The 25,055-nt window shown below is 42.6% G+C and overlaps 2 protein-coding genes across 5 annotated transcripts in view; one reads left to right on the top strand and one right to left on the bottom strand.

Annotated features, from left to right (window-relative positions):
- Positions 1 to 473: 473 nt before the first annotated feature.
- FOXC2 (forkhead box C2) lies at positions 474 to 3,503 on the bottom strand. The gene has a single exon (XM_072636256.1). It carries the CDS (start codon positions 2,919 to 2,921, stop codon positions 1,395 to 1,397), a length of 1,527 nt encoding a protein of 508 aa, XP_072492357.1. The 5' UTR covers positions 2,922 to 3,503; the 3' UTR covers positions 474 to 1,394.
- Positions 3,504 to 13,155: 9,652 nt separating this feature from the next.
- MTHFSD (methenyltetrahydrofolate synthetase domain containing) overlaps positions 13,156 to 25,055 on the top strand; it is a 53,710-nt gene continuing 41,810 nt past the window's right edge. Inside the window, exons 1-2 of one of the 4 annotated variants that reach the window (XM_072636252.1) lie at positions 13,156 to 13,265; positions 19,420 to 19,523. In XM_072636252.1, coding sequence (XP_072492353.1) covers positions 13,238 to 13,265; positions 19,420 to 19,523 — 132 coding nt within the window. In that variant the 5' untranslated portion in view covers positions 13,156 to 13,237. Of the gene's footprint in view, positions 13,266 to 13,389; positions 14,264 to 19,419; positions 19,524 to 25,055 lie in introns of those variants that run through there. The other 3 variants (XM_072636255.1, XM_072636253.1, XM_072636254.1) reach the window with 3 other exon arrangements.

The raw sequence follows: 25,055 nt of genomic DNA, 5'->3' as shown, positions 1-25,055 counted from the left end.
TCCATTTAGAAAGGCAGGAGAGAACTAAAGCAACCAGGTAAGGTCCATAATATTTATCATTTTTATGCTTCATTGCCATAAATTGGAGGATATTAGAAATATCCAGATCTGATGGCAATATTTCTCTATTCAATTGCACATTTGCAAAATCAACAACTGATCAATATTCAGTCTTTAGACTGATTTGTAGTCAAAAAAAGTATTTTGTCTTTGGTCTAATTTATTTCTATTTCTAGTGGGATTTGTGATACATATCAAACCCACTCCTTTTTTGTTAAGAAACCTAAAAACTAACCAATAGTATTGTGGCAGTTCCCTCTCATCTATGTGGGAGGAGTAAAGATAGATATAGACAGATGGGCACACACATAGTATTTATATAGAAAATGTGCATTATATACATGCATACACCCATAGTTTTTAAAATAAGAAAAACAGGTGTGTTTTAGAACAACCTTTGGGAGATGCAAAGACACAAACACACTAGCCAAGCTTTGAGCAGGAAAACAACATGGATTTATTTTAAAGTAAGTACAACAGTCAAGACCACATCAGACAAACAAAGGTGAAGCAAAAAAAAAAATCTTTTTTTTAAAATTAGGGTGGTTTTTTTTGTTTTTGTTTTTGTTTTTAGGAATGCTCAGGGTCGAGTCTACTATACAAAACATCACACTTTGTAAATAAAAATGACCAGATGCTTGACTTCTTTTTCCACCAACAAAAATAAATTATTTCCTTATTCTGTGAGAAGAACCCAAAGTGGAAAGAAAGTCTATCGCATAATTGGACAACAACAACAACAAAAATACAAATCATTTGTATTCGACTGGGCAGTTAGAGATTGTTGGGGGACATTTAAAAAAATCCAGTGAACTCAACTTTAAATATTATATTAATGGCTCTGAGTTAGCCTGATTAGAATTCCACACACTTTACAGCACAGTAAGAGAACGTAAAAGGACACAGCATATACATACGCATGTACTCTATATACTCGCACATAGAGCAATGTGCGGGTATAGAGAAAGTCGTATAACAATCATTAAGATATTGGTCCGTAACTTACTTTCTGAGACCCCAGATTTGAGCATAATTAAGCCATTTTGCTTAAAAGGCATGGGGCTGATTTTTTTTAATATAAAGATTGGTTGATTTGGGTTAGTTGTTTGTCTTTGGCAAGTCGGATTGGCTGGTCTGGAATCCCAGAAACTGGGACAGCAATTTAAAGTTACCTGCACAAGTCTCAGAGGGCTCTCTGCTCTCGGGTCCGCTGGTAAGTTTGTCCAAATGTTGTTCGTCTCTGCAGCCTTAAGTGTTTGTAAGCCATCGGCTGGGAATGTGGGGAGAGGGGAGCCATCGAGGCGGGTTGGAGCAAGGGGAGAGAGTTTGGGGAGTCAATATTTAGTGCAGTCATAGGAATAGGGGTTGGTGTGGCGGTATATGGAGTGCGTGGATCGATAGGGAAGCTGACAGCTCGTGTTGCTGCTCACCTGGTGCTCGCCGAGGGCCGAACTCTCAATTCCCAGCCGATGGGAGTTGAACATCTCCCGGACGTTGGGGAAAGTCTGCTGCTGGGCTGCAAACGTGTGACCGGGGAGGTGATTCAGGTCCCCGCTGTGGTTCAGATACCAAGAGGCCGCCTGAGTTGCGGCCGCGCCGGTCTGGGGCGGGGGTTGCTGAGGTGGTGGAGGTGGCGGTGGAGGTGGCGGCTGCGGGTGCCCGTGGTGAGGGTGGTGCTGGGGATGGTGGTGAGCGGAGCCGGCTAGCGCGCCCTCCTGACTAGCCGCGAGGCCGAGTGTGCTTAGGGGCGACGTGGTGCCGTTGGGGTGGTCAGACATGGCCTCCTCCAAGACTGCCGGGCCGCACAAGGGCGACGGCCTCTCCCCTCCCGTGTAGAGGCTCATGGCCCGCATGCTGCACTGGTAGCTCCCGCCTGTGTCCACACCCTGGGGACAGGACTGGTTGTAGGCTGCCGGGGGAGCCTGACCATAGGGCAGCGCTAGAGAGGACACCACCAGTCCCGTCCTGCTGGACACCGGGCTCAGGTCCCCGCCCGGGGGCGAAGTTCTCAGGGTCATGATGTTTTCTACGCTGAAGCCGGAAAGCCCATTGCCCGACGGATGGTGGTCGGGCAGCGAACCCTCGGTGGAGCCGGACGGCGTGGAGGCCACGCTGCGGGGACTGTCCCGAAGCGCGCTGCCACTCTCTGGGCTCAGCGTCTCTACCTTGGTGATGACTGGCAGGTCGGGCGACGAGGCTTCGCTTTTGATCACCACCTTCTTCTCAACTTCCTTCTGGGTGTCGGAGCTGGAGAGAGGGGCTCCGGCGTGGGCAGCGGAGCCTTTGGGTGCTTGGGGAGGAGGTTCCTTGAGGTGCCCCCGCTCCTCCTTCTCCTTGGGCACGTCCTTCTTTTTGAAGCGCCGCCGCCGCCTTAGGAAGCTGCCATTCTCAAACATGTTGTAGGAGTCCGGGTCCAGGGTCCAGTAGCTGCCCTTGCCGGGTTTCTTGTCGTCCCGGGGCACCTTGACGAAGCATTCGTTGAGCGAGAGGTTGTGCCGGATGCTGTTCTGCCAACCCTGCTTGTTCTCCCGGTAGAAGGGGAAGCGGTCCATTATGAACTGATAAATGCCATTCAGGGTTATCTTCTTCTCGGGCGCGTTCTGGATGGCCATGGTAATGAGAGCTATGTAACTATAGGGCGGTTTCACCAGGTCCTTGGGCGCCGTAGGCTGGTGGTGGTGGTAAGGCCCGTAGGAGCGGCCCATGCCCGCCCCGTACTGGTCGGGGTGGCCGGAGTAGACACTCATGGGGCTGGCCATGCTGCCGTAGGTACCAGCCGCCCGATAATAGTTCTGCTCGCTCAAGTACGGCACTACTCCCAGCGCATTGGGATCCGCCGACACGGAGTAGCGAGCTTGCATCCTGGAAAACGGCTCCCCCGCCGGCGGCACAGGGACTGCGGGCAGGGGCAGGGGGGAGGAGGGCGGGGGAGGGGGCGAGAGAGCCCCAGAAGAGGCGGGGGAGCCCAAAGCGTCGGTGCGAGAGCGGCAGAGACTGTCTACGGAGAGCACCGGGGGGAATGGGTGAGACGGAGCCTCGGGCACACGCAGCTCAAATCCAAGCGGAGCTCTTTCAGCGGCCCCAGCAGCGAAGAATCAGCATCCTTTGGAGGAGCGCCGGCTAAATCGAAATAGCTTTTCGGTCTGGTTTGGTTCACAGAAATCTAGAGGTCTGGGACGACTTGCCGGGAGGGTCGCAGACTGGAGTCCGCTCGCTTGTAGGAAGGAGAAGGGTTGGAGAGAAAGGGGAAAAAAAGCCAAAAAGCAGGACGAGGGGGGATGGGGTGGGGAGGGGGAGAAGAATTTTAAAACCCTCGCCAAAAAGAACCCCAGGTCTCGAGAAATCAAGGCAGCTCGCGAACGGAGGCCGTCTGTCCGTCTGTGTCCAGTGCGTCTGTCTGCGAGGAGTCAGCGAGTCCGAAAAAGTCAAACTCCCTTTTTAGGGTTTGGGAAAGTTTTCAAAACTCTTCTTGCTGAAAGCGACTTTTTACTTTCCTTGGGCCACACCCCCTCTTCTCAACTTTAGGCCAATCACCAATCAGTCTCGAGGAGTTGTAACCAATCAAGACCAGGAGCGCTAAGAACACGGCGGCGCTAAGACCCGACCCTTCCCCACTGACCTGGGATTTGGAGCTTCGCGTCTTTATGCGAAAAGGGTTTTAGGTTATTATTGTTGTTGGTACATTTTAAATTTTATTTTTTATTCTTGTATTTTTTTGGCTGTTACTAGATATCTAAAGAGTAAAGACTAAAATATTTTAAACTGATCTTTTACCAAATTATTGTTCCCCTTGAAATGCGTTCAATCGGAAAAAAAAAACAACAAACCTGATAATTCTTGGATTTATTTGATTACTGATTTACGACTTGACCAGGAGCACAGATCTAGGGAATCATTTGCTGATTAGGGAATAATCCTAAGAAGAATTCGCTCCCCTAGCTTCCTTCTCAACTAAGGTCCATTTTTTCTCTCATTCTGAGCAAATATTCAAAGGCCCTCCCAGTTTTGTTCTCACGATGTTAATTAAATGGTAATTAATCACCGGCAGTCATTTGCCCGGCTTCCCAAAATGCCTGACAAGAATTAATTGTGGGAGTTATTTTTTTTTAATTAATATCCAACTGGATTTCACTTTTCTCCATACGAGGTGTATAACACCGTGTCTACGCAGAAGTGAAATGGAAAATGCAGTGATTATCCGGAGGATTCGATCAATATTGAGAAATCATTTGAATATTTCAAGCTATTTCTCCTTCTCCAAGGGCAAGGAATTTTTTTTCAGGAGTTGAGAAGATAAGAATGCCCAATGTGAATCTAGATCATTGCCTCTTCTTTTCTCTTCTCGGCTGTGCACACAAAGCCTGCGAACGTCGATTTAACTTTCTCTACCTTTGTGAAGGAACAATCCAGCCTTTGACAAATAACTCCAGTGTTTTCTATAGATGATAATTTTAAAACCAAATCATCCTCAGTTTCTGTCTGGTACAAGCCCAGGAGAACGAAGCTGGGGGCTAAGGAGGTCTGGATAACTTTTCCACAGTAGAAAGAAATCCGATTTCCTTGTTTTTGTAATGGTTCCATTAGAGACAATTAAGATCGGGTTAATTAGCGAAGCAACTGAGCGGAGTGCAAATTGGAAGTTTTGCAGGGCTGCTAAGAGCTACTCCAGGCTGATTGTGCAAACAACTGATCTCTAAAGCAAACAAATGTTTTTCAGGAGAAAGTTCCAAACCTCCTTTCCTCTCGAAATCTCTTTGGGATCCAAATATTGAGAGTGGTTGGAGGATGGGACTCAAAGTTAAATTGATGGAAATAGCAGGGTTATAAATTCTTTACACCCTCATCCCTTTAAACAGAGATTCTTGGGTTCTATTTTGTTCTCCATCCTGACATACAAATAAATATGCAGCTCCCTCTCTGCTTCTTCCCCCCCCCCCCCCCCATCAACCTTTGGCAATTTGTTTACGCGTGTGTTTATTTTATTAGCATTAGTCCCATCACACCTTCGCTAAAGTGAGCCTCTTCCCTCCTTTCCCTAGGATTCTAAGGCTGGAAGGAAGAAATGTCAGACTCTTTCTGAGGAAGGTTATCTGCTCCTTGAGATGCTTGCAGATAAATCGCTCCTACTTATTGCTGCAGTTGATACTGTCAACTCTTTTTAATTGCGTTTTCCATCCCACAAGATATTTATAGCACCGACCCTTCACTCCCAAGATTTACAAAGGTGGGTAACAGATATTGGGAGAAGTTAATTTGTTTCTTCCTCTTAAAATAAAGGTATATATAGAGAAGGATTTTGTCTTTATTTTCTGAAGAAATGCTTCCACTGACAAAAGCAAAGTAACGGAGAGAATTTACAGAGAGTTCTTGGTAGGTCGAACACTGTCTTTCAGCTTTTTTAATGGAAGGATATAACTACTTTAACTTGACACTCTTTTGCAACTAAGGGAATTAAAACTTCTTTAGAGTTACTGAGCTCCCAATTCATAAGCAAAAAGTATAAGAGAAATTTCCCTCCCCTCCCCAATTTCCCCCCTCCCATCGGGTCAACATCACCACATTTGGTGATGGAATTTTAAAGTCGATTCTCAATTAAAAGTCAACTCTAACAAATAATAGTGCCTTTCTCGTGAAGTCCGTGACAGGCATCCTGAGTTCTTCGAGAATTTTCTCTAGAAATGCAAAAATATTGATCGATAAACACTCCTGGTTTGGAGACTTCCTGGAATATTATTTTCTCGGATTTTACGAGGTGTTTTCTAACAAATAGCTTTATCACATCATACCTCCTATCCCCAGCACATGTCCAAAATAAAAATCTACCGACTATGGAAAGTACATGTCAAGTTTGCATTTGTAAGTTTGTCTAGTTTTAAACTAATATAATCTTAAAAGTAGAAGGCCCAGTTGCCATAGGAGGTGGAGTGGAGGAGGGGGATCCCTACAACCAATAGACCGAAAAGGTGAGAGAGACATAGTCCTTTTCCCCTGGAATTACTTCTCTCCAAGTCTCAGTAGGACTCCAAGAAAGATGTTTGTTCAGGTTATTAAAACAACACCTTCCCCACACCTGGAGCTCACAAAAGCTATGCTTTCGACTTCTTTATTTAACATGCCAGGCAACTTAAGAGAATTTCAGAACTGTTAGAGATATTGGAGTGATTTGTTCATTTTCTTATTTTTGTTAACTAAAAAACAAACAAACAGAAAACAAAAATCTGCCTCTTCTGTAGAGGTGAATGACTTGCCTAAGGTCACACAGCTAGTTAGCAGTAGATTTGGTTCTGAAAACTAGGTCTCCTGTCTCGGAGGCCGAGTCTCCCTTCTTTTCACTACATCCTGCAGAAATTGTCCACGAAATGCTTTCGCCCGCTAGTTTTCTTTCCCGTCCCTTGGAAGTTCCCTGAATGTGTTTAAAGGGGAATCTGACCCTGGAAGAATCATCTGTATCTGAAATAACAAATGACTTTCAAACATTAGCAACATTTTATACCCGTCCCAGGGCGCTCTCTGTCTCTCTGTCTCTCTGTCTCTCCGTCTCTCCCTCCCTCCCTCCATCCCTCCCTCCCTCCCTCCCTCCCTCCCTCTCTCTCTCTCTCTCTCTCTCTCTCTCTCTCTCTCTCTCTCTCTCTCTCTCTCTCTCTCTCTCTCTCTCTCTCTCTCTCTCTGTCTCTCCTGTCTCTCTCTACGCCTGGTAGCTGTTCACCTGAAGGTGTTTCAGTGACAGACTTTCTGGGTGTTGGCGCCCCCCGGAGGGTAACCTGAGGTATGCTACAGTTGGGAGTAGCGGGGAGGAGACTACCAAAGGTTTCTTCGGTCAAAATGAAGGTGCTGGCACCTTATGGACTTATCTGGTAATGCAGAACACCAGTCGACCCGGCAAGAAAGACCTTTGCTTGTCAGACTTTTGGGCTCGACGATTGTGTAAACTGCCCTGAATGGATTGATCATTCTTCTACCGTTTTTTTTTTCTCTAAAGAAAAATTACATCATGTTGTTGCAATGTACCTGGAACCAAGACAACTCTAAGAATCACACGGAAGGGACAGAGGAGGGATTCTAGGTGTCAGTCCCCAAATACATCTAAAGTCTTTACTGGGTGATTACCTCGGGGCTTTGAGCCCAGCGAAACCTTTGCTGAGGAGCTGAATCGATCTCCTCGACAATTTCCTCCTGTTGAAGTTGACGCCGGGGACCCAGGCCTTGGAGAGGCTACATTGTCAAGATACCTTGGGTGCTAGGTGCTGGGATCCCCGAGGGTTTCGATAGTCCCATTCATTGTTCTCTCGGCTCTGGTCTTTTCGCCGGGAACCTACTTGGGGGAGAAATGGGCGAAGAGATTTTTCTGCTCATTTTTTTTGTTTCATTTATCTAAGCAGAAGAGATTCTGGCATGGATTTGAATCGTAAAATGTAGATACTCAGCTTCTGAGACATGTCGGCCCGAAGAGGAATTACCGGGGAGGAGGGGGAAGGGGGAGGCGGTGTCTATCTCTCTCTCAGTCTTTCCATTGAATTCTACCATTTAGCTTTAAACACATGTTTTAGTGTGACAGTGAAAGAAGTACCGGTCTTTGAGTCAGAAGAATCAGGTCCAAGTCCAGCTCTGACACATTCGAAAAATGACCCCAAAGTACTGAACCTACCGCAAAGGGGGTTAATAACAAGTGTACCTTCTGCCCCAAAGGGATGTCGTGAGGAAAGCGTATTGTAAATATTAAATCGCTATAAAATTTTGAATTATTACTAATACGTTTAGGAAACAGTCAACATTTATTCTTCTCATTTCCAACTCCCTTTTGCTTTCGCTGCCGCTGAAACGTCAAATTTCTTACTGTTGACTCTGAGAAGTTGCTCGGTGCATGTAGACATCTGGAGCGATTCTACTCACTCCGCGATCCGTAAATACACTTGGCTTTGTCTGTGAAAAAGGTCTTTAAAAAGATAACAGCATACTCTAACTGCTCATGAGGTCACCCGAACTTTGGTGGTAAACCCACTTGGCTTCGGGGTCCTTCTTTCCACTTGCAGCATCCCATCTCTTTTCTCCTTTCACCCTAAACTGGTGAAACAAAACAACCCAAAGTCATAGCCTGTATTAGACCAAAAAGGAGTTAGTTCACTGCGTCATCAGATGCAGTAAAGTTGGTTCTGAAAGTAATAGATTTCTTTAGGTCTAGTCTGTGTGGCTAACCCAAGATTAGTAAGATTCAGGGAAGAATAAAAGTAAATTTAAACTCCTGGATATGCTACTAACATGTTTAACTTCCTGAAAATTAGAGATCCTTTAAAAGGTTAAAATTGAAGATACTATATAAAGGATTGCTTCGTTGAGTACAGGCACAAACACTCAAGTCATACACCATAGGTGTATGTTCTAAAAGCATGCCTTATAATTAGAAGGGAGAAATGCTTTTCGGAATATATAGAGACTCAAAGCTCATAAAAGGCCATCTTTTAAATTGCACTGCCTTGAAATCCTATAATTAACCCCAGGGCTTGAAAAGACTTCTCCGTGGCCTCCAGGTACTAACTTCTTGAGTGACAACGGTCAGAAAGATGCATTAGACCTCTCCCCTCCCCCCCTTTCCCTCATGGCTTCCTGCCCCCCTCACTGCCACGCTACAATTCCCTGAGTTTGGGAAGGAGGATGGAGGGGAACTGAGCTGAAAAGAGTATTTGTTTTTCTGATTCAGAAGAGCCCATCTTTGGCCTGGGGGAAGGTAAGTCTTCTCCCAACTAGTGTTCTGCAACCAGGCCAGAATCCAAATTAAGGAGTCTTGGAGAGCATTAGAATTATGAACCAGATTCAACAAGCAGTCAAAAGGAATGTTGGGCAGTAAACTGGACCTGTAGCAAGAAAGACTCATGAACCTCAAGCCATTTAGTTAAGGAGAAAGAGGCACCTACATGGTACTCAATAAGTGCCCCTCCAATACAGGAGGAATTCCTCACTAGGGAAATCAGGTTGTGGATACTATTTAATAATTAGATGACAAGTATAAAAAAGATGCAATTTCACAAGTACAGAAAGGGGAGGATTTTAAAAATCATTTAATTCAGCCCTCTCATGTTAGAAGAGGAAAAAAGAACCAAATAGAGAAATTATTTAAGGTCATATAATTAGTGACATTTCTCTGACCTTTGCTTTTGCTGAAAAACATTTTCACACACAAAAAGTCAAGAAAACCTTACCTGAATCACCATTCATAATTGTTATTAACAAATAATAATTGTTATTCACATGTTCATAAAACTTTGCCTTTTACAAAGTGCTTCGACGAATATGACCTCATTTACTCATAACAACCATCCAAGACAGGAGGTATCATGCCCACTTTATAAATGAAGTAATTGAGACTAGGGAAGATAAAGAGACTTTTGCAAGTTCACCAGCAGAAAAGTGGGACTCTAGCCTAAGGTTTTAACTCTCAATTCATTGTTCTTTCCATTAATATACATGAAGAATGTAGCATGATAGGACCTAGAAGCTTAGAGTAAAACTTACAGTATCTCTGAACTAATCCTTAAAACAAAACAAATTGAAGCAAAACAAATACTGAAGACAAAAGATTCCCCTCTTTCTACTCAAAGGTCTGTTTCCTAAGCTTCCATAATTTTGCCTTTCTGTGTATGTCCAATGCTTAGTTCAATGCCAGGCACAGAGTAAGGATTTAATAAATGTTTGTGGGGTGACTGACTATTCTTTCTCTCTGTACCCAAAAAAATAATATTTTCAATGACAACCCAATGGTTTTGATGAGTAACAGACCTCACCTCTCTATGTCCCATATCTGTTCAATAATATCCAGATGGACATGCTAGAAGAATTGTGAGAACTGATTAGAATCTTCAAAGAATGATGAGATTATCATGTGAGCTTGGATGAAGATTTGTGTGCAGTCACACAATGTGGGGTCATAGGATTGTGAGGTCATAGGATTTAGAACTGGAAGAGACCTTAGTCTGATTCAGTGTTTAAACTTTAGGAAATAAAAGTAAATTTATTTGTCTATATCTGTCTATACAATTCTTTTTACTGATTCATCAAACAAATAAAAATCTAAAGAGTTGTTCCAAAATGCCTTTATTTATTCCCTTTTAAATACAAAGGGGTTCTGAGATATTTTCATTTAAGAACACTTTTTGAAAGAGTAAAAGGCAATCTCTTTCTTTTTAACACCACCTGCCTTTTGATATTGACACTGGCAACTTTTCCCTGGTGTCTCATTACTAGTTTAAGCAGCTATGACAGATTGGATATATGGTATTTGAGCTATTGTTTAGAACTGTATTACCTGCTAAGACAAACAGTTGCCTCAACATGAGTTTGGCCCTGGGTGATATTGTACCCTACATTAATACATTATTGATTTTAGGAAACTGAGCTTTCTTGCTGGGGAAAAAATCTTTCCATAGCCTCTTTCTTTTACCTTGTTAAGAACTGACAATGTTGGCTTTCAGGAAAAGCTGAGCTTCTTTATGACTGGCACACACACACACACACACACACACACACACACACAGAGGTCAAAGTTAAATCTGGCATAGTGGGAGGAATAGCCCTGGGATGATTTGAGTCATTCCAAGACAGTGAGTCAGTAGAAACATTTCAGAGGGGAGAGAGGCTAGAAACAAGAAGATAAGTTATGATATGTTTGCAAAGGTTCAGGTGAAGAGCCCTGAGCTGTTCATGGCAGTGAGGATGATGTGGCATGTTGGAAAGAAACCTATGTTCTCCATTTTAAAGGGAGGGAGTTAGAGTGATGATTTCCAAGATCCCTTCTAGCTTAGAGATTCTGGGATCTAAGGTGCTGATGAAAGACTTCTCAGCCCTACCACAAGAGAATACAAATATAGTTTGAGTCACATAATGAACAGGAGAAAAAAGTCGAATTCTACACATATCCACCTGATATTAATGGGCCAATCTGGGCAGTGTAATATAATGGAAAGCACCAAGTCTGGAGTCAGAGGACCTAGATTTAAATCTTTGCTCTGCTATGTATCAACTTGTGGCTAGGCAAGGGATGGCCTTTATGAGTTATAGGCTTCTTCTTGGGAAAATGAAATCCTTACATCAGATAAGCTCTGAAGGGTCTTCCAGCCCCAACACTCTTTTTATTCTTGCATATCATTGTCAGGAGAACTTTTACTTTAGCTGAGATCATTAATAAATCTGGGTATAATCAGGACAAATGGTGACTAGTGTCTAAAGAGATTTCCATACAGCTACCTCCACCTCTTTCAACAGTCATATCAAGGTATAGAGTCTATTCCCCTCCAGACCTGATGTTTCTAGCAGTTACTCCTTTTCCCTTTCAGTTTTAGCTCTTGCTTCCTCCTTGGTCACTAAGGCAGAACTAAGGAGCAAATGCTGGTCATGTTTCCTGACTTGATTTTTATGCACGAAGCAATGCAGCAGGCAAGATCTGGGAGAGCTAGAAAAGGAGGGAAAGAGACTCTGGTTGATAAGTTTTTATTTCTCTCAGTCACAAATTGTTCATTTCTGGGGAGAGAATCCTCTTAGACTGGCAATGCAAACTGTCATTTTAGTGTCTCCACTCTGCCCCCTCCCTGTTCTCCAACACAAGTGGGATCATCGTCATTATAAACATTTTTCAGATCTTGAAAGTATTTCAGAGAGCATGGCTCAATGTAAAGACACCTGGTCTTTAAAGTCAGATATCTTTTGTGTAGAATAGATCTTGTGAACTATTGTATGACCCTGGGTAAGCCCCTTCCCCTTAAAGTCTCAATTTCTTCATTTGTAAAATGAGGCATTTTGAATGGTTGATTTTTAAAGTTCACTCTGGCTTTGTAGTTTTGGTGTGGTTATTTGATGCACTCATTCTCTAGCTATATATCCATCTATCTATCCAATTATCTATTTATCAATCTACCAATCTGCATGCTTAGATAATCCTTCTTGTGATCTTAGACATCTAACCTCTATTTCATCTCTATCATCTCCTGTCTATCTACATGATCTCATCTATCTGACTATATATACATTTAATCCTATAGATATATCTATATTATCTATCTAACCTCTATCTTATCTACTTAATATCTCTTACATTCCTGAAAAATTTTGGAATAGATTGTGAGACATGGGCACAGGACCTTCCAGCATGGCATGCTCACATCAAAGAAGGTATTATACTTTATGAGTAAAGCAGAATTCCAGTAGCTCAAAAGAAATATGAGATGAGTAAATTTAGACATCTCCACTCCAAATGTTCATATGAACTATTATTCGTGCCTGACTTGTGGTAAAGCCTTGCAGACTCATATTGGTCTGATTAGCCACACTTGGACACACTATATATGCCTTGTCCCCAACATGGTGATGTCATTTTCATCCTCTTCAAGAATGAAGGAAAACAACCATACTTCTATGTATCTGTCAATCTAACCCATCTAGTCATTTATCTCATTCATCTAATCTCTATCTTATCGATTTTATCTATCAATCTATCTATCTATCGATCTGTAGACCTAGCTAATGCATCTGTTATCTATTCTTTTATCTTAGCCATCTAGCTTCCATTTTACCTTTTCATCTCTATCATCTCCTACCTAATCTCATCTTTTATCTATTTGCCTGATCGGATATGTGTCAATGTATCTCTGTATCTATGTAATTATCAATATATGTATCTATATATCCATCTATCCATCCTCTATCTGTCTATCCATCTAGCCACCCATTGAGCCATCTATCCATCCATCCATCTAATCTATATTTTATCTATATCGATCTATGCACCTATGCATTACGCATCTATGTATCTATGTATGTATCTATTTATCTATCCATCCATCCATTCATCCATCCATCCATCTACCCCCCGCCCATTCATCCATCCAACCATGTCTTTATTTCATCCATCATCATCTATTTCTAGCCTAACCATCTAGGTAAGCATTCTTTCATCGCCCTCTGCTGGGGAACTCAGTTTCTTCCTTCTCTCGCATTGAGACCAGACCGAAAGGGGGCACTCAGGGGCAGGCGGAGCGCCCTGATGATTTTTGTCCTTTACGAGTTTCTGTACAGAGCACGAGCGGTCTCTCCGCCTTTCATTAAAGAGGCGCCGGGGGCGTGTGACGTCATCCAGCGCGCCGAGCCTGGAGCCCCGCCCTTCCCCGGCGGTCGCGCTGTTGACGGAGCAGTCATGGAGCCGGCCTTGCGGCTGCGAGCGGGTACGGCGTCTGCGGGCTGGGGGAGAGAGGGGGCCGCGGGGGCCGCGGACTGCGGCGTGCCCGGGCCCCTCCCGGAAGGGCGAGGCGGGGCGGGGAAGGGGAGCGTTCTCGCTCTAAGAGTCCGTTCCCAGGCCTTGGGGGTAGCCGGATGAGGCCGGTGACCGTGGGTGGGAGTGCGGTAGAAGCGGCCCTGTCGGGAAGGCTTTGGAGGCCGGGCCGCCTGGGGAGCGGCCGGGGGAGCGGGGAAGGTGCCGTGGGCGCCTCCTTGGGCCCCCAGGCGAGAGCCTGGCTTATCAGCTGCTGGGTGTAGAACGTAGAATTGGGCCGGAAACTTGAAGACCATGGAGTCCGCGGTCCCGGAGCCGGGCCGGCGCAGGTCTCGGGCCCTCTGAGTGAGGTTTTCTTTTCTTTATTTTTTAAGGCAGTCGGCCTAAGTGACGTGCACAGGGTCGCACAGGGTCCCACCGCTAGGCCGCACTTGCACTCGGCTCCTCCTGACTGCAGGGTCGGAGCTGCCTGGCTGCCCCTCAGTCTGGGATTCTTTGGGCTTGTCTGTGGCCCAGGTTAGCTGGACCTGCTGAGTAGGTGGGCTTATCCCTGCCCTTTGCATGGATCAGGAAACGGGTGAAGTGTCCTGTCTGGATCCATGCATAAGGAGGAGTTTGACCCCACCAAGGCCGGCGCGCCATCCGCCACGCCGTTCCATGATGTACGGAAAACTTCCCACCATTAGAGCTTTCTAAAAGCGCGTTGGACCGTTTGGCCAAGGGACCAGGAGCCAGGCTGGCCCGCTGCGGGCCGGCGGTCCTGGAGTCTGGCGGCCCCACTGGCATCCCGGCTTCCGAGCTCCCTTCCAGCTGGCATGGACTTAGAGCTTCCAGAGGCTCCCACTCCCCCTTCATCTTGCAGATGAGGAAACAGGCCCCCACGGGTTGGGGCCTGGGGTCACCTAGTACTGTATGCCAATGAAAACAGCCTGCACTTTTGTTGTTTTGAAGGTTGGTTGTCCCTCTGGTGGGGCAGCTCTGCCCCTTCCCGACTCCTGGCTCAGTATGCTGTGCACTCTGCAAATGTAAAAGTTCCCTTCAGGGTTACATTATTTTCATGGGAATAATTTCTATTCAAAAGACTGATTCTGTCCCTTCCTGATCAACCTTCCTCTTAGTTTCTGGCAGATCCACCATGCTCGCACTTCTCCTGAACCTTCTGCCCTGCTCATAGGATGTTCCGTCTCAAACTTAACATTCCCCTTTGTTTTACAACTTTTGAATTCACCATTCGAGATATTTTTCTGCATTTGTGTCTTTATGCCCTTATCATTCTATATACTCCAAGAGGGCTGGTGTTGTACCTTATCTAAACAGAATTTTCCATGGTGCCTAACGTTGTGCTGTCTAGGACCAGTGTTTTGTTAATGAATTAGTGAAAGGGGGATAATTTTTATTTTTTTATCTAAAAATTTTTATTTAAACAGTGTTCTGTAGTTATGTAGTTTTGATGGATCTTTTTTTTAACTCTCCAGCTTTGCAAATAATATAGACTAGCAGAAAAAAAGTAAAACTTGGAGACAGGAAAGTTCTAGGTATAAATTTCCCCACCAATCTCTCAAAGCCTTACTTTCCTCTTATGTAAAATAGTGATATTACCTGGATTACTTACCTTATTGTTTTGAGTATCATATGAGAGGATATATATTATAGGATGCTTTGTAAACTTTATGGCATTATATAATCATCATCATCTTTAATGTAATCTGGTAACAGTCCCATCCTGATTTAAGAAAATAAGCAGTTGACTCTGAAGAAAATGAAAAAAATATTGAAACAGATTATCATCATTTGCTAGAAAAAGTGTAACTTACTAAAGAAATTCCCACAACATACCCAAAACAAAAGAAATTCCCCATCAAGCATTTGATCATATGAGTAGAAAGACATGACAGGCAAGGGTAACAGGTTGGTCCTTAAAAGTCCTTTCCTAAATCTTACTGTGGGGGAATATGAAAAATTATGAACAGTTGGTAAGGGTGGGAGGTGGGGAAATAAGTTTACAGAAAGCTTGACTGAGAACCAATTAAATCAGATTTTCCCGTGAATTTTTAATGTGAAAGGGGAAGAGGGGCAACAAACAGATGAAAAATGGAACATATCTCTCAGGGTTTCCATAACAAACTTCTTCATCAGTGATAGTAGAATCTTTGGACTCTTAATGTTTCTGGTCCCAGTAGAAATGGTCCTAAAGAACAGGAGGGTAGGATGAGTGGGTTTGACTAGCCAGGGGTGGGGAAACTGTGTCCTCAAGACCACATATGGATCTCTAGGTACTCAAATGTGGCCCCTTGACTGAATGCAAACTTCACAGAACAAATCCCAAGGAACCTTGAGGGCTCCATGTGAAGGGCTGAACTTGAGGACCTAGAGGACCATATGTGGCCTGGACGCCACATTTCCCCACCCCTAGACTAGACCAAGAAAACACAGAGGAAATCTTTGTGCTGCGAGTGACATGTTCAAGGTCATTATGAGTTTAATTTTTCAGGGTATCCAAAGAAAGAAAAATATGCAACTATAATGCCCTAAAGTGGCGATCAAGGGAACTTTGATCAGATAACTGATTATCTCTCTGAAGAATGACCTACCCTCATATTGAAGATTCCCTTGATACAAATATTAGAAGAGGAACAAGGAGGCTTTTGCAAAAGGTATTCTGCAGCAAGTCATGTATTCAAAATTAAACACTCAACTGAAAAGTGCAGAGAATACAGATCCCACCATGTTTATTTGAGGCAGAAGAGTTAAAAGCAGCCACAGTGACTTTCTAACATCTCCTTTGCATCACCTATGATTGTCAATGATCCCTTCATAGATGCAACAAGAGAGATGGTGCTGGTAGTTTTTCCCTGCCAAGGGGAGGTTTTGTGGAACAGAAGGAGAGCCCTGAACTTGGATTCATGGGACCAGAGTTCCATTGGCAGTACCAGTTATTATCTGTGTGACCACTTCCTTCTTCAGGACTTTGCTATCCTCACCTGTGAAATCAGGGGATTGAACTAGACAACTTAAAAGCTTTTATGTTCTGTGAAGCATAAACCAGGAATTGGTGTGCTCACCAAAGGTACTACCTTTAATACATGAGTAGAATCATTCTCAGAATGATTTTGTAGAGGTAAAGCAGGCAAGGTGATTTGTGATTACTACTGTCCTTTTGATCAGCTGTTTTTTGGTAGTAATACCATCCATGATGTTTTCCTGATTGTTCAGTAGTTTCTCCTTTTTTCAAATATCTTGAGAATTAATCCCATAATACTTTGAATTGTACCACTTCCAACATGGATTTTCTTTGTGTATACTTGGTCTGGTCCATCCAGTTTTCCCGTCTCCCTCTTCTTTTCTGTCATTTATACTTTTTCACTGGTGTTCACTGTGACCTGAGGTGTCAGAGTCCAGATAGAGTAGTTCATTATACAGAAAATCTAGTGCATAATCCAAATGAAAGGAGTATTTCCTATAGAAGATAAGGGCTTCCATATTATTTTTTCTCTTGTTTATTTGATCCATCTCCCAAATTCTGTAGAACATCCTAAATCAAGTTCACGTCCCCTTCAAAAGAGTTCAGCATAATAATCCACACAAGGAAAAAAAGTGAATAATGCCCATTCTATAGACCAGATTGTGATCCCCTGAGATAGTCTGGTAGTTTATAGACCTCTTCTCAGAATGCTGTTTTTTTTTTTTAAATCATAATTGAAGGGAGTGCTAAATTTAAATTTGAGATTAGGAAAAAAAACAATGATATAGTTCTCCATTCAAGTTCATGGATCCCTTGAAATTTGTCTTGTACCCCTGATGTAGACTGATATGCAATTAAATGTGGACAGCTCATTGAGTTTTTCCATTGGCAAGGCACTACAAAGTCCAAAATTTAATTACTAGGAGAGCATTTGGGAAAGTGTATAACTCTTAGGACATTCCAGTGTTTCACCTGGAAACAACAACCACTGCCAAAAAACCCCACATGTTTTTAACCCAAGTATTCTGGTGATGCCAACCTACTGCAAATGATAAGCCAACACAACCTCTACAAAGTCAAAATTGCAAGTAGCCCAAAGGCCATTCAGTAATGTGTATTGTTTTTGTGAATGGGTCATAAATATTACCAATGACTTGCAAGAATATGTTATAAAAGATCATTCAGAAGATATATGATTGGAAAAAGTAAGTGGACCAGTCAAGTAAAGTATAAGATAACAGAAGACCATCATGTTGGGAGGACCTCAGTGGATGAAAGTGCAGTCTGATTGGCATTATAGTAGAGTACTCATTTCAGTGAAATGCATCTTTAGAAGCACCTAGGTGATGCAGGGGATAGGGCGCTGGACATGGAGTCAAGAAGACCCAAATTCAAATGCAGCCTTAGGCACCAACTATTGTGACCCTAGGTAAGTCACTTGAGGGCCTCAGTTTCCTCTTCTATAAAATGCAGATTACAATATCACCTACCTGATAGGGTGGTTGTGAGAGGAAGGGAAGTAAGCCTGCTATGTGCCAGACACTGTACTGCACACTTTTTAGCAATCATAAGCCATTTATCTTAGAGATGGTGCTGTGGAATACTTCCTCCTTTGGGCAGATCACAACCCTGCTGTCTTCTCATCCTGGGTGATTCTTGGCATAGATTTATTAGCTCCTTTACACAAATACTCTGCAGTAGACACATCCAACATGTATGAGATAAATGGAACACACTCAGAGAAATATTAACAAGTACAAATTAATGGTAACTTTATAAAGATAGTACTATAAAATAGTGAGACTATAAAAAGCTGTCTCAGAACTTGTGTAGGCAAAGTACCTTACCTTGGAAGACAATGGATTACTTATTCAGGTAGTGCTGTCTTTGCTTGAAAAAGTTTAAGATGTCTTTAGACTCAACCGTTATGGATATTGTATGAACTGTAAATAAAACTTAGTGACGTTACTTTGTAGTGGAGCTTTTTTCTGGCCCCCAAAAGGACTTACCTACCTTATTTACCCATTGTATTTATCAGCCTTGTCTCCAAATGACCTGTGTCTGTTATGAAAAATCAAATTCCTCCTCAGAGGATGAGTATCTGCCACTGTTAAGAACATTCAGGAAAATGTAGTACAGACTCAGAAAGCAATTTCAAATGAAGAATCCAGAAACTGTTTTGAGTATTGGCAACACTGGCATGAGTTCCCAGAGGTGACTTTTTTTAAGAGTACAACTGTAAGTTGAATGTGTAAGTTTTACCATTAAAAAAAGTCAGTGTCGCCTCAAGAGTGCTGAAGCGATATTGCAGTTAATGTAGTGGTCATTGTCAAGTAGAGTTCACTTAGGAAGGCTTCCTGGGAAGGTAAGTTTCAGAATAGTGCTTGAAAGGGAACTGAGCAGGCATGTGTTTTGTCAAAGAGAATAGGGAAAGTCATCCTCATCAGCAGGATATAATGAAGATAATGAGGGTAACTGGAGGTGAAGGGACACCCCTTAAACTGTTTCAACTTAAAGCCACATTAGATAGGCAGATCTGTTAAGCTCTAAATGCTCATTCGTTCACCGTTGAACTATCCACTCGCCAGGGTGATAGAATATGACCTATCACTGAGATAAACTAGTGTCTTAAGAAACAAAACTTTGCCATGGTTTTGGATCAGATTTGGTCGAACAATATTTTATTGCAAGAAGCTGCAAGCAGCATATTCTCCCAGCATACTGACACCATATTTCATCATGCCTGGAATGTTCTCCACTCGGACTACTGACCTCCTTGGCTTCCTTTAAGTCTCAGCTAAAATCACACCTTCTACATGAAGCCTTCTGCAGTCACTCTTCATTCTAGTCCTTACTTCTGTTAATTATTTCCTATTTATCCTATATGTAGCTTATTTGTATATATTTGTGTGCATGTTGCCTCTATTAGAGAATAAGCTTCTTGAGGGCAGGATCTGTTGTCTCTTTTTTGTACACCCAGCACTTAGCACAATGCCTGGCATCTAGTAGGCACTTAATAAATGTTTATTGATTGTCTGAATATAATGTATTAAAGGTTTATATGGTAGTCTTTGACCATCTATAACTTGTGATTTCTAATGATTTATTTGACAGTTAATTCAAACCTCTTTTGTTAATGTTTTAGGTGTCTCCAAACAGGAAATTCGTGAAAAGATTTGGGATTATATGGAAGCACAAAATATAGCTGATTTTCCAAGGCCCGTCCATCATAGGATTCCTAATTTCAAGGTAGTTAAAGCCTTCCTAGAATATTGAAAACAAGCACAACACATTTCTAAATGAGTTACTGTATCTCTTCATGGTGGATTAGAATTCAGTGAACAGTTGGTAGCAGTGTAAAATTAGAACCATATGTCTCTTGAGCATTTGTGTTTACTGACATCTTTCATCATGTTACTTAACTTTCATTTGCAGTGACCAGTCATTGTACATCAGTGAGCACAGTTGGGCAAGTCCTGAAGAGAAGGTGTTGCTAAAGCTACTGCTTGCTAGTTGATACCAAGTAAAATGTTGATCCTGGCTAGGAGCATGTTGTTGTTCATGCTGCCATTTGAAATTCATGGGAAAATGTCCTGTTAAGATAAAGGCCAGCCAGGAGCGCCTTTGAAAAGACAGTGATTTGTCTGACCTCAACTACTAAATTTGTAAACTCCTTGAGGGCAGGGAAAGTTGCTCCCTCCTCTTCAGGACTCTTGAACAAAGTAACAAGTGCACAGCGGGAGCTCAATAACTGTTTATTGAATCAGCATTTTTGCTGAATTTACTGTACTGGGCCTCAGTTTACAGTAACTGCAAAATATTTTTAGAAATAAGAATGTATCAGGGAAAACCACAGCAACAACTAAGTTCTTACCTCACACAGTTCCATGAGGCAGGAACTATGTTATCATCCTCATTTTACCGATGAGTTAACAAAAGTTGTGAAAGATGAAATGATTTCGTTGTAGTCACATAGATCTAGTAAGGGGCTGAGGCAGAATTGGAATCCAGTTCTCCTGACTCCAAACCCAGTTCACTTTCTGCTGTGCCACGTTGCCCTCATGAGGGACAATATAGTATTTGGATCATAAATGTTTATTGTTGTAGTGCTGTGGGAAAATGGTTTTTAACTTTATCCAATCTGGTAATTTGTTAGGGCTAAAGAGAAGAGTAGGAAAAGTTGGCATCAAGGAAGAAGAAAAGAATCCTAACTCAAAGCCTTCAGTCTGCTTGTTTTCAGAGGGAAAGAGTCGTCATTCTCTTTGACCAGGCTGAGGCCGTTCTCTGTCATGAGCCAAGAGGGAGGAATGTGGGTTTGCCTATTAAGAGTGAAGTTTTTGTTTTGTTGTTTTTTCTAGAAGCCCAGATCCAAAGAGTCTGTTTTGTACAAGTTAGGCTAAAACAAGCACTCTTGGATAAAACCACTGACTGGACTAAGTCACTTTATGGGCCAGTTGCAAAAGATTGCTGATTTATTTCACTACTACTGTAATTCCCATGAAAAGAAAGTGGATTACCCAAAATGGGTAATGATCTAAAAAGCTGAACCCATTTTGAAAGTTGAAATGTCATTAAAATAAATTACAGGAAGAGTTTGCTAAGTTATCAAAGCCATTTTTTTTTTTTTAATTAAAGCTTGGGTTTCCCATCTTGCCCAGGCTGGAAGTGTGTAGCTCTTTATGGGCCCTGTCCCACAGCTGACTGCACAGGCCCTTTGACTTACTCCATTTCCAGCCTGAGTTGGTTCAGCCTTTCTTAGGCATCCTGGTGCCCCGCCAATGCTTGCTATGTGGATGCCTGACTTGGTGATGACACCCAGTCACTTAGAATTCCCATAAGACCTGATAGTGTCAGCCTCCTTAGTAGCTGGGATTGAAAACCTATGCTACCTTGCCTGACTATGCTGTTGGTTTTCATTTTTGTTTTCCCTAAAACTCTTTTTTTCTACCTCTTCCCTGTTACATCTTTAGCACTGTACTGAGAGCCCCTTTAAGAAACAGTTAAAGCATAAAGTATTCCATTAAATTTAATGTAGCATTATCATGATTGTATTGATTTTGTATTTTGGGGGCAATATAAGAAAATTGCCATATTATGCCCTACTTCTCTGAAACCAGAATTCTTTTATTAGTCATCTATAACATATCTGTGACCCCAGAAAAAAAGAAAAGATCTCTGAAAGGCAAATGTCTGTCGTATGTACCCCATGTACACTTTGGAGTGACAGAGTCATTTGTACTTGTTCATGGCAGACCCATACTCAGTGAATCAAAGATCTGAGACTATGTGAACATTTCCTCTCCTCATGCAGTCTGTGCCCTCTCAACAACTCAGTTCAGTAGGTCTTTATAAGCTCTGAGGATGCCCAAATTAAAATGCAAACAGCTGTGTAAGGAGGACAGTCCTAATCTCCCAGCTATTAGTTAGTGTCAAGACATCCTTTTGATGCTGGTCATTGTGATTTGATGGTCATAAGAGAGCTGACCCCCAGCAATTCGTGGCAGCATGTGTCCAGAGTGTAACATAGAGAGCATGGAGAAGAGTGTGGATGGAGAGTTAGCATAGATGTAGTTGGAGTGATCCAGTTAGTTGATGTGTAGTATATAGTGGTTTGAGTGAGAGAGGATTGCATTTTGTTGATTGGAGGGGGAAGGAGGTGGAGAAGAAAATTGGTATTTGGGTACTGATTCTTGGCAGTTTGAGGGCATGTCATGTTGTGGATGCCCTGCATTGGTGTGAATCCCCAGAGGATTGGGTTGGCCCCTAGGCTTAATTTTGATTTAGGGAGTGTGGGAAAAGTAAAACTTAGGGCAACACGTAGAAGTGGAATTGTCCTAGACTGTGCAGGTAGTTGGTGACATTTGTGTCCCTGTAGTTGTAATGCTGTTTCTGAGGAACAGTTCTAGCTTTTAGGGGAAACAGGAAGGGATAGTATGGTACAATGGCAAGCACTGATACTAGAGTCAGAGGACTTGGGTTTAGATTACACTTCTCACACTTGATAGCCTGTGTGATGTTGGTCAAGCCACTTATGTTCTTTGGGTCTTCAGTGTCTTCATCTATAAGACGAAGGAACTAGACTAAGTTATCTCTGCGGTCCCTTTTAACTCTAGCTCTGTGACCCCATGCTACTAGGATGATCAGCATGGTCTTGAAGACCTACAAGTCTCCTCACAGGAAGGGGATTGGGGGAGGGGATGATTGTGAGAAGCAAACACATCTGTAGCCATGCCATGGTCTTCAAGAGCCACCCCTTTGCAACCAATCTGGTGATGAACCTTTCTGAAGAGAACTGGTCCAAGCCTTGTGCATCACTGGGCCATAAAAATTTAAGCCTTTCTGGTTTGACCTAGAATAGCTTCTGAGTAGCCAGGGTCACCCTCTGGGCTACAGGAAAGTATTGCCTCACTGGACAATGGACAAGAGCTGCATAGTTGAGACTTAAGACATGTCAGCTGATGTCTGAGGAAGGAAGAACTGCCAAGTCTAAGGAGTGTAGCTTAGGACTAGTAATGTAGGGACAGACATCTCAATAACCCTCAGGGCATGTAGTGTCATGTTCAAAATGAGGATTCCATGTTCTCAAGACATGTTACATTTTTTTCAAGAAGATTTTTCAAAGAGAGTTATTAAGTAGCAGGATCATAAATTTAGAGCCATAAAGGATCTTAGAGGGCCTCTCATTTTACAGGTGAGGAAGTAACGCCCAGGGAGGCGAAGTGACTTGCCCAAGGTCACACAACTAGTAAATAGCAAATCCAGATTTCAAACTCAGGTCCAATGATGCAAGTTTAGTGCTCTTTCCTCTGTACCACACTACCTCCCTAGTGTCTTTTGTGACAAAATAAAATATATCAGTTTGTTGTTCAGTCATTCAGTCGTATCCAACTCTTTGTGACCCTGTGGACCATAGCATGCCAGGTCCTTCTATCCTCCACTATCTTTCAAAGTCTAAGTATATCAGTAAATTTAATCAAAAAAGGAGAGAAAAGATTTCTTTGTAAAAAACAATGAAGTAGAATTTCTGGGTCATGTGAGCAAAAGGATGGAGGACTAGACTTTTTTTTCTGATCCCCATGACGTATCACACATCTCCAGAATAGAAACCATGCACCAAAAATGAAGGCACATCAGCTGTCTCCACAGTCTAGGAAACCCAGAATCCAAAAGGCTAAAAAAAACCCAAACCCATGAACTGTCCCTAAGTCCACTCAGCACCCACCCTTCCCTGACCTCCCATGGCTCCTGCAGCAAGGCTGCACTAACAGATTCAGGGATATGACATATGGGCTTATAATAAAACCCGCCCACCAGTACCCCACCTTTGTCCAGTGCCATGGAGACCCCAGCTCTAGGCTGTGGATGTTTGCCTGGGCCACTTCAGCCAGCATGGTGGCAACACTTTAGGAGCAAAACCCAGCCGGGGCCGCAACCCTGTGGCTCCAGCGCTTCAAAGGTCTGAACTGCTGGTGCTGAGCCAGAGAACTGAGGAACAGAGGGAGTAGGAGAGGTCACCATTACAGGATACTTGTGTTTGTGTGAAGGGTGTCGGGGGAGAAAAGGGTGGTTGACAAAGCCTGAGGGAAAGAGCATAGCGTAAAACTAGGGGTAGTTCTGAGTATCTAAAGTCACTTGGGGCAGAGGCTTAGACTGGTGCACTGTAAATGGTTCTGCATGGGATGAGACTGAAACACTTTGAGATACAAATCCCAAAGACACCATCATGAAAGAGGAAGGAATCAGAAAGCAAACTGGGGGGTTGGGGGAGGCCGGGTGGGCGGGGGGAGCAGAAATTACCAAAGACAGAGACCATGAACATAAGCAGTTGAATCGATAGAGGAAACATTAACAACAGAAGGGACTATGGCCTCTAGATGTAGTAAATTAGTTTACACATACAGAGAGGTGAAGAGGAAATCATCCCTATTTGCTGATGGTAGCATGATTTACTTGGAAAATCCTAGGGAATCTGCAAAGTTACTAATTGAGATAATAGCTTCAGCAAAGTTGCAGGTTACAAAATACTCAAAAACCAACTGCATTTTTACATAACAAAACATGAAGTAGTAATAGGAAAATCTCATTCCAAATAACTACAAAATTCATAAAATGTTTGGGAATCAACCTACTAAAACATAGAAAACTAATATAGATCCAATTACAAAGTGCTTCTTAAAGAAAAACAATTAAATAGCTAAGGGAATATTCAGTGCTCATGACTAGGCCATGCCAATATGATAAAAATGGCAACACTACCAAAATTAATCTACACTTTTAAAGTAATAACCATCAAATTACCTAAAGAATATCTTACAGAACTTGATAAAAATAGCAACAATTTATTTGGAGAAAAAAGATCTAGAATATCAAGGGAAATGAAAAGAAGTAAGGGGAATAGTATTTCATACCTCAAAGTATTTTATAAAGCTGCAGTCATCATCATCTGGCATTGCTAGATATTTTATATATATATATGTACATGTATACATACGTACATATATATGATATAATAGAGACAGATCAGTTGAACAGAATAGCCAAGGGAGATTCAGAAAGATTAGAAGTCAGTAACCTAATGTTAACCCAGATAAAATGGAAAGCATGAATGACCTAGGGGAAAACTCCTTATTTAATTAAAACTGCAAAGCAATCTGCCAGAAATTAGGTTTAAACTAATTTTACATCATATTCCACAAACCATTAAATCAGTTTGCCACAAAAACTAGGTATACACCAACATGTTATACCACATACCAAGATAATGTCAAAATGTACATATGA

Source organism: Notamacropus eugenii, chromosome 1, assembly GCF_028372415.1.
Source record: "Notamacropus eugenii isolate mMacEug1 chromosome 1, mMacEug1.pri_v2, whole genome shotgun sequence".
NCBI classification, from domain to species: domain Eukaryota; kingdom Metazoa; phylum Chordata; class Mammalia; order Diprotodontia; family Macropodidae; genus Notamacropus; species Notamacropus eugenii.
This window is presented reverse-complemented; position numbering and strand designations above follow the sequence as displayed.

What these genes read in the sequence shown, in the direction of transcription:
- FOXC2 (XM_072636256.1), bottom strand. Translation starts at nt 2,921, where the DNA reads ATGCAAGCTCGCTACTCCGTGTCGGCGGATCCCAATGCGCTGGGAGTA.